The 13,016-nt window shown below is 51.9% G+C and overlaps 1 protein-coding gene across 2 annotated transcripts in view; it reads right to left on the bottom strand.

Moving 5' to 3' along the window:
- Nucleotides 1-3,239: 3,239 nt before the first annotated feature.
- The window catches only part of FKBP8 (FKBP prolyl isomerase 8), a 29,381-nt gene continuing 19,604 nt past the window's right edge, over nucleotides 3,240-13,016 (bottom strand). Inside the window, exons 3-9 of one of the 2 annotated variants that reach the window (XM_031948196.1) lie at nucleotides 12,269-12,441; nucleotides 11,814-11,902; nucleotides 10,709-10,926; nucleotides 10,361-10,533; nucleotides 10,137-10,214; nucleotides 9,711-9,848; nucleotides 3,240-3,623 (exon numbers count right to left, since the gene is read on the bottom strand). In XM_031948196.1, coding sequence (XP_031804056.1) covers nucleotides 3,519-3,623; nucleotides 9,711-9,848; nucleotides 10,137-10,214; nucleotides 10,361-10,533; nucleotides 10,709-10,926; nucleotides 11,814-11,902; nucleotides 12,269-12,441 — 974 coding nt within the window. In that variant the 3' untranslated portion in view covers nucleotides 3,240-3,518. Of the gene's footprint in view, nucleotides 3,624-7,661; nucleotides 8,550-9,710; nucleotides 9,849-10,136; nucleotides 10,215-10,360; nucleotides 10,534-10,708; nucleotides 10,927-11,813; nucleotides 11,903-12,268; nucleotides 12,442-13,016 lie in introns of those variants that run through there. The other variant, XM_012542195.3, reaches the window with a different exon arrangement.

Below are 13,016 nucleotides of genomic sequence, written 5' to 3'. Positions count from 1 at the left end.
AAGAGGTAGGTGGGTCACTCTGGGATGGGCCTAAATGTGGCCCTTGGGTAAGGTCCTGTTGTGATTATCAGTGAGTTCATTACGAGGCCACAGCTTTTAGTAACCAAGAGATAACAGGAAGAGAAAATCACACAACTATTCTGGCCCGGGCCACAACAAATTTACACAACCTCAGCTGGCCCTCATTGCTATTGGGCAATCCTACTGTACTTAGCAACTCACTCTTCCCTTCTCCACTCTCTTCCAAACTCTGTCTCACCCTCTCAGCTGAGAACCCTGCCTCATCTGTAATAGAAGAAAAATGGAGGCCATTTACCTGGGAACCCCCTCTTCTCATCCTCATCACCTTGCTCAGATATCTTATGTCTTCACCTCCTTCTCGATTGCCTTTCCATTTCCAAAGGACTTATGAAAAATGCTGTCCACCTCAAAGAAAGAAGTGGAGTTTGAAAATTTAAAGAAAAAAATCATCTTTCTAGGAGGGGTTTTTTGGGGGGAGGAGAAATCTGTTTTGCAACATGGCTAATATGGAAATGGAAATATGATAATCTATATCAAATTGCTTGCTTTCTCAAGGAAGGAGTAAGGGAAGGATGGAGAGAATTTGGAACTCAAAATTTAAAAAAATAATAATGTTAAAAACTGGTTTTATTTGTAATTGAAAAAATATTTAAGAAATTAAAATAGAAAAAAAAAAAAAAAAAAAGATTGTTTTCCATGAAGAGCTGGGCCTATATGCCTCCTCCAAAACTTCCAAAATCAAATACAAAATCCTCTTCTTGACATTCAAAACCCTTCATTTTTTTCCGATTTCTTATATCCTACCAGCTTCCCCACCCCGTCCCAAACACACACACAAACTCATGTTCTCTGCCATCCAAAGACACTAGCCTCCTTGAGCTTCCTAGAACAAGACCCTCCACTCATTACAGGGTATTTCCATATCTGGAACACTCTTCCTCCTCCTCTCCATCTCTTAGCTTCCCTGTTTTCAAGTCCTAACACCCCATCTTCTACAAGAAGCCTTTCCCAACCCCTTTTAATTCTAGTGTCTTTCTGCTGTTGACTTCCAACTGACCTTCAATGTGGCTTATTATTATTATTATTATGCCAGCTGGCCCTGGTCTATTAGATTACCAGCTCCTCCAGGGCACTCTTTCTGCTTTATCTTGGTACCCCTACAATTTATCACAGTGGCCAGAAAAATGCTCCTTGATTGGTCTCCTTGGCCTGAGTTAGTTTCTCTTAAGAAAGGGGCTCCACAGTCCACAGCTTTATGCCCATTTCCCATCCACACTGCTTTTGGACTTCTCCATCAAATATGCCCTGGGAACTTTCTCTCCCCATCTCCCAACCCCCACTTTTCAGCTTTCTTTTGTGTATTTTCTCCCAGTAAACTGCTAGAAGGGGGATGGAGTGTCTTTGGACTTTTTTTTTTTAAACTTGTATTTGTAATCCCCAACCCTTGGCACTGAGCCTGGTACCTAGTAGGTGCTTAATGAATATTTATTGACTGACTAACAAAAGCCCACAAGAAAGGGTCAGACGACAGAAGATCAAAGGAAAGAACTGAGGATTGAAGCTTAGGAAGGAACCTCAGTTCAATGAGTCATAACATCCTAGAATTTGAGTTAGAAAGGCCTTTAGGGGTCATTGAATTCCCCCACACCCCATTTATTTAAAATAAACTTTTATTGATCGCCTTGGTTTTTTTTCATAACCTACACTTCCCAATGCATTCCTCCCTCCCCTCTCCAAGAGACTCACCCTGTCTAACAAAAAAAGAAAGAAAAACTAAAACAGCAAAAATAAGCAGCGCTTTGTAAAAATCTGCCAGCACGTGGCAAGTTTCACATCCACAATCTTCCACCTAGGCAAAGTACCTCTTATCTTTTCAAGCTGGGTCATTATCACGTCAAGCAATTGTTTTGTTGTTGACTTTGTTCTTCCTGTTTGCTAAGCTGTAGTCACCAAGGAGGTTGTTTTCCTGGGTCGGCGGACTTCATTCCGATAGTTCACGTAAACCAAGAGATCCTGGCCTTAGTTTAGAACTAGCGGCTGAGTTCAGCCTCCTTCCCAGCAGTTAGGGAACGTTTACTGGGTCGCCCGTATTTGCCAGACCCTGTGCTTATGGCTGGGCCAACAAGTAACAGCCTCTGCCCTCAAGGCCCTTCCGGTCTCAGAGGGGAAGATAGTTCCCAAGGGGAAACTGAAATCAGGGAAGGGAAGGAAGGGAAGGTGGAGGTGGGATGGGGTAGTGTCTGATGTACTCTGAAGCTGACCTAGGCAGAGCTGCTGATGGAAAATGGAGAATTAGCAGGAAAATTCTGAGCCCTCTCCCAAGGAAGACTTCCAGAGTTTATGGCTCCACCCTCCAGCCCGGCTTTGATTTACATTTCTATCTTTAGTGATCTGAAGAACTGTGGCTAGTAGTTTGGGGCTGGTGGGAGGTGCAGCGGATAGAGCACCGGGCCTGGAGACGCCAAGATCCGAGTTCACATGACCTCCCTCAGACACCACCTGTGTGACCCTAGGCCAGTCAAGTTGATCCAGTTTTCCTCAAGGGCGGAGGAACTGGCAGACTACTTACTGCAGCGTCTTCCCCAAGAAAACTCCAAAAGTCATGATGAAACACAACTGAACTCCAAAGTGATCATCTAAGGTTCTTTTGAGAAGTGTCTGTTCATATCTTTTGATCATTTATCCTTTTGGTTTATATTAATATATTTCTGTATTTGCCTAAATATTTCTCAGGGCCTTATTGCTCAGCCCATTCCTTCCCTTCTTATCCTGCTTGTATGCTTCTTGATTTCATGCAATCAAAAACTATCTTCTGTAACCGCCCTTGTCTTTTGTTTTGATGAACAAATTCATTCTCTACTAATAATGAAATGTACCTGATCTGATTTTCTTCTTTAAAAGTTTTTTTTTAATGGAATGACTTTTAATATTTAAGTCATATCCATTTTGAAGTTATTCCGGTATATGGTATAATATATTGTTCTAATCCATCTTTCTGTCAGAACTGCTTTCCAGTATTCCCAGTAATTTTTGGCAAATATTTCTAAGGTAACTTATGTTTTCAAAGACTTTATTTTACAGATGACTAAACTGACTTGGAGGAAGGGATTGTAATGGCCGAGTTATCTGCCGGTGAACCTGTAGGTCTCAAAATGCTCAGGACCTCCCCTTTCTAACAAGGTTTCAGATTCACATTCACGCAGTTTATTCAATAAGCATTTATTATTTATTAATCCCCGCCAGGAGTTGAACAGCAACCCCTTCGTTGTACAGATGAGGAAAAGGGGGTGCCTGGGAGGGGCAGAGCCAGGATTGCTCCATCTGACATGTTGCCAGGGATGCCATTGTATTTGAAGCTTTCTGGCAGTCTCTGGGGCCAAACCAAACCGGAGCCTTCGTTCTGTCACCCAGTGTCACAAAGAGACGGCACAATATAGGAACAGACATCCAAAAAAGCCTAGGCAGAGTGCAGCATGGGGAAAGGAAGGAGAGCCCTCTCATCTGAGGCATGAGAAAGGATTCCAAGCAGGTGGGGCCCCTTGAGGGATCCTGAAAGGCTGAAGAAGCGAGGGTAGAAAGGCTTCCGAGGGGCAGGTGAGGGCCTGTGGATAGCAAACTTAATTGTACAGAGGCCTAAGCCTCCATGAAAAAAGCAAAGAATACTTACCTGTAAGGGCTTTACATTTACTCCTTACATATATTACCACTTCATTTGATATAATTTGGTTAAAACCTAGAATGCGAGGAAAATCCCATGAAATAAGTCTAGAAAGGAAGGTTGCAGGCCCCAGGGAGCCCTGGATGAATCCAGAGCAGATGGATGGCAACAACCAACAATGTGCCCCCAGATGCCGGGCAGCGGTGGGAAGGCTGGATCCCCAAGGCGGCTTTGTACAGCCCCATTCTAGACTAGCCCTTACTGAGTCACAGGCCCAGAGAGGAGCAGATTTGCACAGAGAAGCCAGTAGAACCAGATCTCTCGACCCCCCCCATTCTGGTTCTACAGTCCCTCTCAAAAGTCAGTCTAGGCTGGGCAGGTGGTTAGGAACTGAGGCTGCTTAAGTTGGGAAATGGCTTTCCTAAGGCGCTCCTCCAGACTCCGCCTGGGCTCTCAGCACCAAAACCAGCTGTGGTGAAGGAAGACATTTCTCAGGCTATTATAAATGCTTATGTACTACATAAAATTTTAAATTATATTTATGTAGTTATATTTTAAACATGACAACTGTTTCCATATATTAATGTGCTGTCAGATAATATATCAATATAGTATTTGTGACATATTTGTTACATGTATAAATATGATCAATATATGTAAACATTTCCATATCATACACATGTATGTATACTATATAAATCTAGCCCATACAAACTGCCCTTTGCACAAGAATTCTCACATGACTTACAACCAACCTTTGAGGTAGGTACTTTATTATTCCCATTTCACAGCTGAGACATTAAATGATGGGCCCATAGTCTTCTCACCAAGTTTGAGGTAGGGTAATCAGGCCCCAAAGGCCTCTGCAACTTGGGGGATCGGTATTTCCTTCCCTATTTCCCTTCATTGGTCACCAGCTCAGCGGCCCCTACCCAGAGGCATCCTCCAACTAGTCGGCCACCTTGTCTTCACTGGGCTCATCAGGTGCCCCCTTCAAGTGAATGCCCCCAGGATTGTCTGATGGCACAGGGCTCCTCAGTGACATCCCGTTATGCTCACACTGACAGTCCCAAAGACAGGCAGCCCCTTCAACTTTCAGCCCTGGCGCTTGACCAAGAGTGGGCCACAGACCCTAAATGAGACCTTCCTCTTGGCCAAGTCCCCAGGGATCCAGGTTCCTATCCAGCAGCTGGGGGAACACGGAATGGAGACGACCACTCTGCCTTCCTGGGGCACATGGGTAAAGCAGATTAAGGCTTCTGGAAGCTGCCTCCTCCCCGGGCATGAGCGAGATGAGGACATGTGACAGAGGGTGAAGATGGAATCAAGGATGGAGATCCATGTGCACTTGACAGGAGACACAGACAAAGTGCACACTGGGCCAGATCTGGGGGCAGAGCTCCCTGACTTGGGCTGGGTGAACATGGGCTTTCCTGTCCTGCCTTGGTTTCCTCAGCCACAAACTAGCAATTAATTTTAAAGATTGCTTTCTAAAGCTTGGAGCGACACAGAAGACATAAGCCACTGATGACAGATTCCCCTGGGGATCTGGTGCTTTCAAGGAAATAGCACCTCTGTAGGGTCCCACAGCCAGTGGGCCCTGGGCCCCAAGAGTCCCTTCCAGGAAACTCCTGGTGGCCAGCACAGCTGGGGTGGAGTTGAGATTAGTCACCAGGCCAAGTCAGCACAGGGAGCTGTTTCAGGGAAGGAGGGAAGTGGTGCTGACAGGAAGCAAGGGGAGGGGGAGAAGAGGGGGGCGGGGAAGCTAGTCGGGGGACCCTGTGTAGACAGGAGCACCCTGGCTGGAACCACCAGCACTGCTCCTCTGGGGCCTGGAACATGACCGAGGGGACGAGGGGCAGAGGTAGCCTTGGCTTTAGCAAAGGAAAGGGGGAAAGGGCCGTCCCATAAAGGACTGAAAAGCAAATAGAAGTGGGGGGGGGGAAGACTCAGATCCTGTACCATGAAGTCACCCCAGGATAGATCGCAGATGGCCTTGAGGTCCAAACCAGAAAGAGGATGTGGGACAGCCCCTGGAACAGCTTCGAGGAGGAGGGAGAGTCCAGGGGATGGCCCAGAGAGGCCCTGGCTCTGGGTAAGAACAGGGGCATTAACTCCCAGGGAAGTGACTCATCCCCAGATTCTGAGCACTGCCAACTTAGAAGGCACCAATAGGCCTTTCCTTCCCTCCCCCAACCCACCCCCCAAAGCCTCTCACACCTGCCTGTCAGGGAGCCAGAAAACACCCACTCTCCAAGAAGCAAGAGGGGTGCAGGAGGTGCTGGGGAGGCTCCTTCCAGCCAAGAAGCCCATGATCTGCTCCCCTGGGAGTTCCCAGAGTGCCTTCAGCAGCCGAGGGAGGGGCAGGGGCCTTGGCTTTCAGGAGACATGGGCCCTGGGCCCAGCTCTGGGGATCCTGGGGCTAGGTGACCTCTTCCAGTTCTGGCTTGGCTATCTCCTCAGCTGTCAGATGGGAACAAGAAGTCCTACAAAGGCTGAAGGCAAGGGAAAGGCTTCATAAACAAGCCTGGGCTACATATTAACCAATGTGAGAGTCATCATCATCCATTAGAAACTCAGAATACTAATGCTGGGAGGAACCATAAAACAATGTCCAGGCAGGGAGATCCTGAAGTGAGAATGTCTGGTCCCAAAAATCTTCCTCGGAACATGGAATGCCAGAAGGGTGGGGGCTGCGGAGGGTTAATTTGTCTCATTTGCTCCTCATATCAATTTGGGGGGGGGGGAGCTTATTATCACGCCTATTTTAGAAATGAGAAAATCAAGGCTAAGAGAAATGACATGCCTCCGGCCACAGTCAGGGCTGAGAGGGCCCTTAGAACCCAGGATGTCAGAGCTGGGAGGGCCCTTAGAACCCAGGATGTCAGAGCCGGGAGGGCCCTTAGAACCCAGGAGGTCAGAGCTGGGAGGGCCCTTAGAACCCAGGATGTCAGAGCCGGGAGGGCCCTTAGAACCCGGGATGTCAGAGCTGGGAGGGCCCTTAGAACCCGGGATGTCAGAGCTGGGAGGGCCCTTAGAACCCGGGATGTCAGAGCTGGGAGGGTCCTTAGAACCCTGGATGTCAGAGCTGGGAGAGCCCTTAGAACCCGGGATGTCAGAGCTGGGAGGGCCCTTAGAACCCTGGATGTCAGAGCTGGGAGCTCCCTTAGAACCCAGCATGTCAGAGCTGGGAGGGCCCTTAGAACCCAGGATGTCAGGGCCGGGAGAGCTCTTAGAACCCAGGAGCTCAGAGCTGGGAGGGCCCTTAGAACCCAGGATGGCAGAGTCAAGAATAGGTCAAAACTGGGAGGGACTTTTGAACACAGAATATCAGAGCTGGAAGGAACCAGAAGTTCTGAGATATGGTCCTTAGAACACCAAGTCAGAGCAGGCAAGGAAGGATTTTAGAACCTGTAAAGTCGGAGTTGGGAGGACCCTTGGATCACAGGTCAGACCCATAGAGATCACCTAATGGAAGGCAACTGAAAGAAATAAATGGCTGCCAGACCCAGCCATTTGTCTTCCCAGGAGGGCTCTCTCTCCCCTGGCCCAGGGGATGCATCAGAGATCCCCATCCTTTGGGGATCTGTCCAAGTGGGAGCTGAGCAGTCAGCAGGCCCGGGGGTGAGTCACTGGGATTCATGTGAGCTTCCCTGGGAGAGAAGAGGGGGACACTTGGGAGTGTTGAGGTGAGGAGGCCGGATGGAGAATCCCGGGGCTGAGGACAAAGGGCCTAAAAGGAGGGGGAAGTTGGCCAAGCCTCCCGGGCCCCTTCCAACACACACACGGAGGAGCACACAGACATGCCCCCTGGCAGACACATGCAAACATGCATGGTGCAGACATGGCCGCACACATGCAAAGGCATGTGTGCGCCTGCGTGCAGGTGGGCGGGCACACGGACTGGACACACGCGTGCAGACTGGCAGGCACACACACATACACACACCCCAGAGCCGGCAGAAGAAGCTGAGGGCCCCCGCAAATCCACCAGGTTGGGCACTTTATTTCCTAGGCTTTCCCATCAGACAACTGGAGCCTCCACACCTGGGTCCAGTAAACTCAAACGTGGGGGTGAGAGGAGAGCTGCGCTCAATGAAGGCGGGGGCAGCACAGATTGGGCAAAGGGAGCGGGCACAGGAAGATGCTTCTGCCTAGGCAGGGAGCACACTCTCCTCCCACTTTATATAAGCAACTCCCTAGGCACAGATGTGCCCCAGCGCCATGCCGGGCAATCCTGAGGCTGAGCCTTGGGAGGGAGGATGGGAAATCCCCCAGAGGGGGGCAGAGAGTGCTTCAGGTCTGCACCAGGCCTCTGGGCTTCTGCCAGGAAACTTTCAGGGCATGAACCAGCTCGAGGGCTCCAGGCCTGGCCGGCGGACCCCCTTCCCCGTGGGCCTTGTGAAAACGCCCCCAACTAAGGTCCTCCCCACTATCTCCATCAGTGCCTTCTCAGGAGAGCTAGGCTGGGCGGGAGTGACTCCGACCCACTTCCATGGGTCTCCCGTCCCCTTGCCGGACAGATCAGGCCCCCAGCTGTCTGCCCAGCTCAGGGGGGAAGGACTAGAGAGGAAGGGAGGCAGGAGCCCCCCCAACTGGGCCTGGTCCACACTCTTCCCTCATTCAAAGGGACTGACCGAATTCTGGGTCACCGCCCGGTGGTGTACAAGCTGGGGCACATCAGGCTTTGGGACAGGAAGGGGACAGGGAAGATGCAGGCCTGGGGCTGGGAGGTACAGGGGAGCCCAGGCAGGCAGTAGGCAGCATCCTTCTGAGCAGGCTTTCAATTTCTGGCAGCGATGACCACAGACAGCGCCACACCCCCAAGGGCCACAGCAGTTGCCCCAAAGAGCCATTTCCACGGAATAGACTGTAGGAAAGACAGCAAAGGAAAAGGACAATGTTTAGGTGCTGCTCGTCTACTCCAGACCCTGGGCCAAGAGGTGAGGGGCAGGTCCTGGCCTGGGCACCCAGCCCCAGTCATGCCCCTCTGAGCGAGAGGGAAACAAACCCCTGGATGACTAGGCCCCAACCCACTTCTCCACCAGACTGCCCACCCACCATCCCCCCAGTACCTCCTCTGCCATCTCCCATGGGTTTGTTCATGCTCTCCTACTTGGGAGCCTCTCTTCTCCCCTTCTGTCTCTCCAAATTCTTCCCCTATCCTTGGATGCTCAGCTCAAAGCTCAACTCTTCCAGGAAGCCTTTCAGAAGGCTCTGACCACAGGGAGCATTAAGCTCCCCTGGGCTCCTTGGACACTCAGCAATTGCCATTTGGGTCTCATAACGTCTCTGGCTTTTTCCTCTATGCCTCCTTGACTAGAGTGGAAGCTCCCTGAGGGTGCTGGAAGAACTAACTCTTCTGTTTCTCCCTCTCTTCAGAGTCCAGCCCAGCAGAATGCCAGCCATCCTCGAGGAAGCCCGCTGTAGATGCTGATGGGCAGGGAGGGCCTGGGCGGGACTTCCCTCTGTCCTGGGACAGACTGTCCAAGATTCTCAGGGCAGGTCCTCCCCTTCAAGCCTTTCCTGTCTACCCTGGGGTAAGAATAAGGGCAAGAAACACCACAAACAGAAAGGAGCTCGGGGGTTCCTCATCCAGGGCTAAAAGTCTTTGGTCCCAACTATGCTACAAACCTCAAAGACGACCACTGATAGTCCCTTCCCCAATGCAGGCCTCCATTCCTAGCTCTAATTTGAGATGATTACACTAGCTGGTCTCAAAACTCCCTGTCCATTAAAAGTTCTATCCAGCCCCAATTTCCTAGGTTCTAGGGGCCCTCCCAGCTCTGACATCCTGGATTTTCCTAGTGCTGACATACTAAAGGCTCTAACACCCCAGGCCTGTGATGTCAACCAGTGACCTGGCTCTGAGAACTGGCAGAGCTACTGAATTACAGCCTCTGTAGCCCCCCCATCCCTGGCACTGTAAGAGATGGCAATGTTTACCAACAGCACAAAGGGACTCTCCTCACCTTTTGGCAAATCTTAGCCAGACCAGCGGCCTGGACTCCTCCCCTGACAAATTCCTTACCCGTGGGCCCTTGGCAGGACTCTTGGCGGGCACTCCACTGGCACCAGCAGTACCAAGCATCTTCTTGTACATGGCAGTCTCTGTGTGTCTCTGGGCAGCATGCTTTTTCACCAACTTTGAGAGCTCTGAATGAATAGTCTGCAAGGGGGACACAGGAGAGACAGAGAGGGCCACCCCAAGAAGTGTTGGGAGAAGGAGGCTGATCCCGAAGCCCTTAGAGAAGCAGTAAGGGAGCCCCCATTCGGGCCTCAGTCTGCCAGTAAGGGGAAATGGGGTTGCAGCTTTCTAAGAAACAACTAAGATGAGTCAAATGTCCTGACCTGGCTCCATCACACCCCAGACGCTTCCTGTTGAGGCCCAAGGTCTCCTGAGCCCTCCCCTGTCCCCCCTCCGCCCTGCTTCTCCCCAAAATGCTCCAGGACTCACCTTGTTGGAGGGCTCCAGTTTGAGGGCAGCTCTCAGGATGGGGATGGCCTCAGCATACTCACCTTGCTGTGCCAGCACCTGGGAGGGCAGGGGGCAATCCTCAGAGACGGTGCTCTCCCCAAGGCGCCCCCGGCCCTGCCTCCCTCGGTCTGAGTCCGTGACTCTCGGGCCCCCAAAGCACTGGCAGGACTGAGCGCCCGGAGGCTGGCTCAGGCGGGGCTCACCTTGCCCTTCCGAAAGAGGGCCTTGATGTTGTCTGGCTGGTGGCTGAGCGCCAGGCTGCAGGAGCTCAGGGCCGCGCTGTAGTGGTCCAGCTTGAGCTGGGAGGCGGCCAGGTTGTTCAGGCATTTCACTTTCAGCTCCAGCAATTCTGCCTCCTCCTCGGGGCTCACATCGACTGGTATGGGGAGCAAAGGAGGGTAAGTGGCGGGCCCTGGCCAAGGCAGGACAGGCATCAGGGGAGGGAGCGACAGTGGGGCCACTGCAAGGGCTCAATGCCAGGAGGCCCCCAAGGAGATGGGAGTTCCCCAAACACGCCGCCCTCAGGGAAGCAGGGACAGGCTCCACGGCACCTTTGGAACTGGCCCCGATGGCCTTGAGGGCCAGGTCGTAGGAGTTGGCAGCCAGGACGAAGTCAGCCCTCTGGTAGTGGGCATTCCCACACTCGCGCTTGCGGTCGGCCAGGCTGATGCGCTCTCGCCCGCTCAGCAGCTCCAGGTCAGGCCCATCCACGGCGCTCTGCAGAGCCACCTCGAGGCGAAGGGTTGAGTTGGGAGGGATGGCAGGACTCCTGTGGGCCCAGGGGCCAGAAACCGGGGACTCTCAGAGGTCAGGAGATCCCACCTCCCCAGCTGGGGAGCAGGGGAGGCACAGTTCCTGCCCGATCCCAGCTCTGAGCCCAGCGGGTTCGCTTTCCCTCCCTAGGCCTTAAGCTTCCTTATCGGGAAAAGGAGAGGACCAGAGCAGGTCACTGGAAGGTCCCCTCCAGCTGGGACCAGGAGGCTTCCTGACCAAGGCAGTGCTCAAGGGCACAAAGTCCTTCTCCTTAGGAGGGGCAGGCCATATCACGTTCGCCTGCCACCCAGGAGAAAGGGGGAGAGAGCATAAGGGGAGCAGGAAGGGGAGAGCCCCTGGATCCATGGACACTTTTGTCAGGAAGGAGGTGAACAGGGACTCTGGTTAATCAGCTGGGAGAATCTGTGCCATTCTGTTGGGGACTTGTCCTAGAGACCTGGAGGAAATCTCCTGTTTCTAAGGAGGCCCCGGTCAGGATGGGGAGGGGGGGAGAAAGAGCCCCCAACAGGGAGGCAGGACATCGGAGAGGTCCTCTATCATTAATGCTCTCTATGACCTGGACACTGTCCTCCTCTGGATTTTAATTATCCAACCTGCTAAGTAAAATGGTTGGACGAGATGTTGGTTAAGGGCCCTCCCAGCTCGGACATCTTAGACTCTAAGGGCCCCCTAGCCCTGATTTTCTGGGTCCTAAGCCCCCCCCCCCCATCTCTGATGGTCAGTGTTCTAAAAGCTCTTTCCCTTCCCCCTCTGCCCCCCCAGCTCTGACATCCCATGTTTAAAACCCCTTTGCAGCTCTTTAGATTCCACATGGTTCTGCTCTCTGGGCAACAGCTCCTGCCCCAAGCAGGCCAGTGCACAAGCTCCTCTCCTCCATCTTACCTGCCACACGACCCATAGCAGTATTTGGCATCTGCGATGATCAGGGCTGTTTCCCCCACATTCATGAGCTGCACACTCAGATCCAAAGCCTTCAGAAACAAAGAAGAGACCCAGATCCCAGAGGATGAGGAACAAACTGGGCTGGGAAGGGAGAACAAGCCTCTCCAGCATCAACTCTGAGCCATGCACTCCGTTATCTCATTTATCCTCGCCACAACCAGGGGAGAGGCAAGAGCTATTAATATCCCCACTTTACAGCTAAGGAAATGGAGGCAAACTGAGGGATGGGGACTTGCCCAGAGCCACTCAGCTAGTGAGTGTCTAAGGCCACATGTGCGTTCCCAGGGCTCTCTCTAAGCTGCCTGTAAGGGACAGTCCCAACCCCCAAAGCCCAGACTTGGCTCTCCACAACCAGGGCCCAAAGGATCATCACCCCCTCCCTTGCTTCACAGCACCTGGAGAAAGTCACAGTCTCCCAGGGTGAAGGTGAGACTTGGCTCTTCTTCCACCTGCGTCCCATCATCCTCAAGCGAGACCTTCAACTGCACAGTCATATCCTGGCCCTTGGTGGGCCGCTCGGCCCCGGGAGGGGCAGCCACCACAATCTTCTTTCTAAGCAGTCCATTACCTATGACGGAGAAAAAGGAAGGGGACATTCCAGGGGTGAGTAGGGAGGCCCCCTCAATTTTCAATTCAAGTATGTCCCTTTGGTCTCCAAAAATGTCAGAAGCTCCTCAAAACAAACAAAAACACCCCCAAATGTCAAGAGCCCATAGGATGAATTCACAGAAAGGCACAAACCGGAATCCCACACGGGAGCCCTCAATCAGGCCGTCATGGATTAAACTCCTCCTATGCATCAGGCTCAGGACTGAATGCTGGACAACTACTCTAGTATCTGCAGAGCAAGTACAACACCTTCTTTTGAAGGTCCAAAGGTGAGGCAAAAGGGAAATTCCAGTCTAGAATCACCCTTGGAGGAAGGAGATTTCATCTCAAATCGAACCCCAGTTACTGGGCAATTGTGGACAAATCCCTTTCTTTCTCTGGGTTTCATTATTTTCATCAATCAAACAGAAGGGGGCCTGAAGGACATTAAATTAGACAATCCACCAAGTACCTTCCAACAAGAAGAAAGTCTTATGAGAAGAAAGTCACATGTGCAGTAACAGGACTGGCTGAACAAACTGGCATGTGGATGTA

The sequence above is a fragment of the Sarcophilus harrisii genome, chromosome 1 (genome assembly GCF_902635505.1).
Source record: "Sarcophilus harrisii chromosome 1, mSarHar1.11, whole genome shotgun sequence".
Classification (NCBI taxonomy): Eukaryota; Metazoa; Chordata; class Mammalia; order Dasyuromorphia; family Dasyuridae; genus Sarcophilus; species Sarcophilus harrisii.
This window is presented reverse-complemented; position numbering and strand designations above follow the sequence as displayed.